At 53.1% G+C, this 1,564-nt stretch overlaps 1 protein-coding gene across 1 annotated transcript; it reads right to left on the bottom strand.

Moving 5' to 3' along the window:
- Window positions 1–198: 198 nt before the first annotated feature.
- On the bottom strand, window positions 199–1,038 carry WHR41_09340 (uncharacterized protein; the record flags this gene model as incomplete). The annotated part of the gene is made up of 1 exon (XM_069377943.1): window positions 199–1,038. One exon carries the CDS (start codon window positions 1,036–1,038, stop codon window positions 199–201), a length of 840 nt encoding a protein of 279 aa, XP_069224999.1.
- Window positions 1,039–1,564: the final 526 nt, after the last annotated feature.

Below are 1,564 nucleotides of genomic sequence, written 5' to 3'. Positions count from 1 at the left end.
GTTGTTGATGTGTGAGATACAAGTAGTGGAAGCTCCTCGACACCGGGCCCGTCAAGCGTGCCTGAGGTGTGGACGTGCTTGAGGTGGGGAAAGCTTCTATAGATCTTATATTCATACATCAATCTCATGCTTCACTGGTACACCAGAAGCCCAAGACAAGCTCATCTGCTGGCAAGGTTGAACAGTCACACCTCGCCGCTACTCCTCCTTATGAGTCCACCCTAAGATCTCTTGAGCCTTGCCGGTAGTCCAGAAGGCTTGGTTGCGAGACAAGTCTCCTCTGATTTCGGCCTCGGGATAGTATTCCTTTGCCAACTTCTCCGACGGCGTTGTCTGCGTAGTAGTAGGCGCGACAATGTTGAAGATTTCACAGTCTCTGAAATGATCGCCTTTCTCGATAGCCAAGAGGCAAGCTCTCGCAACAGCCTCGGGGTGGACCCAACCCCAAAGTTGCCTGACAGCAGATCCAATCCACTGCTCCTCGTGTTCCTTTTTGACGTCCTTCAGCGGCAATACTTCGTGGATGCGTAGGCAGGCGACTTTCATGCCAGGAAACCAGTCCAAAAAAGCTCTAGCCTGCGTTTCAGCTTCTTGCTTTGCAAGCGCGTAAGAGTCTGTTGGATGCTGCGGCGCGTCCTCGTCTATAGGAAAATATTCAATGTGCAGCGGCTGGTTAGAGTATGATAGGCCGATCGCATTGACAGAGGAAGCGTAGCAAAATCTCTTAATGCCATGCTCGCCCGCTGCCCGTAGGCCGTTGAATGCAGAGTTGACGTTGTTGTTGTGCACTTTCCAATCCTCCTTTCCCATCGGGTCCGGTATTGCAGCGAGATGGATCACGGCGTCGCAGCCCTGGAAAGCCTCTAATGTGTCGGCGTAATTGTTGGCTACGTCGGCCGTCCTCATCACTGAATTGGGAGTCCCATCGTACTCTTGGTCGGTGCGGTTGATTTGAACGGTGCTGTGGCCAGCTTTGGCACAGATCTTCACGACGTTCTGTCCAACGGTGCCTCTGGCACCGGTAATGGCGATCTTCATCGTGCTGCCGGATGATGAAGAATTCGCAATCTACGGCGTCCTGTGCAGTATTTATGTACAACGCGTCCACGGATAGATGTGACGTTGCTATGAGAGATGGCCACATGCCGGCGGAGGCCACGGCAGCTCTATCCTCGCGTACCGCAGGCCTCGCACTTTGACTCACGACCGATTGGAAGTGCATCACTCGCTAAGCAGCCAAAACCTCAAGAAAACTCTTGACCAGAGCCTGGCTTCTGCCATGTTTCTCCGCGGACGGTAGATGCGAACTGTGATGTAACAAGAACATCGCCTACATGTAGCTTGTTTTGCAATCGCCCGTTTTGCCACTGCTTATGGTGGCACTGCGGGTTACGGCCAGCTGGAGTGTCGAGTCGTTTAAAGCTTCCTCGACGTCATGTTACAATTGCCGGAAGCTAGCATTTGTTGCTCCGAGGAAATGCTCCAGGATGTGCCAGGCGCCGAATACAACAAAACAGCAGGCGTGCGGGGAGCACAACGCTTGCCGAGTAGAACAAAGCGGCAG

Source organism: Cladosporium halotolerans, assembly GCF_011745625.1.
Source record: "Cladosporium halotolerans strain TM138-S3 chromosome Unknown Sca107, whole genome shotgun sequence".
NCBI lineage: Eukaryota > Fungi > Ascomycota > Dothideomycetes > Cladosporiales > Cladosporiaceae > Cladosporium > Cladosporium halotolerans.
The sequence above is the reverse complement of the archived record's forward strand: the minus strand, read 5'-3'. Positions and strand labels throughout refer to the sequence as shown.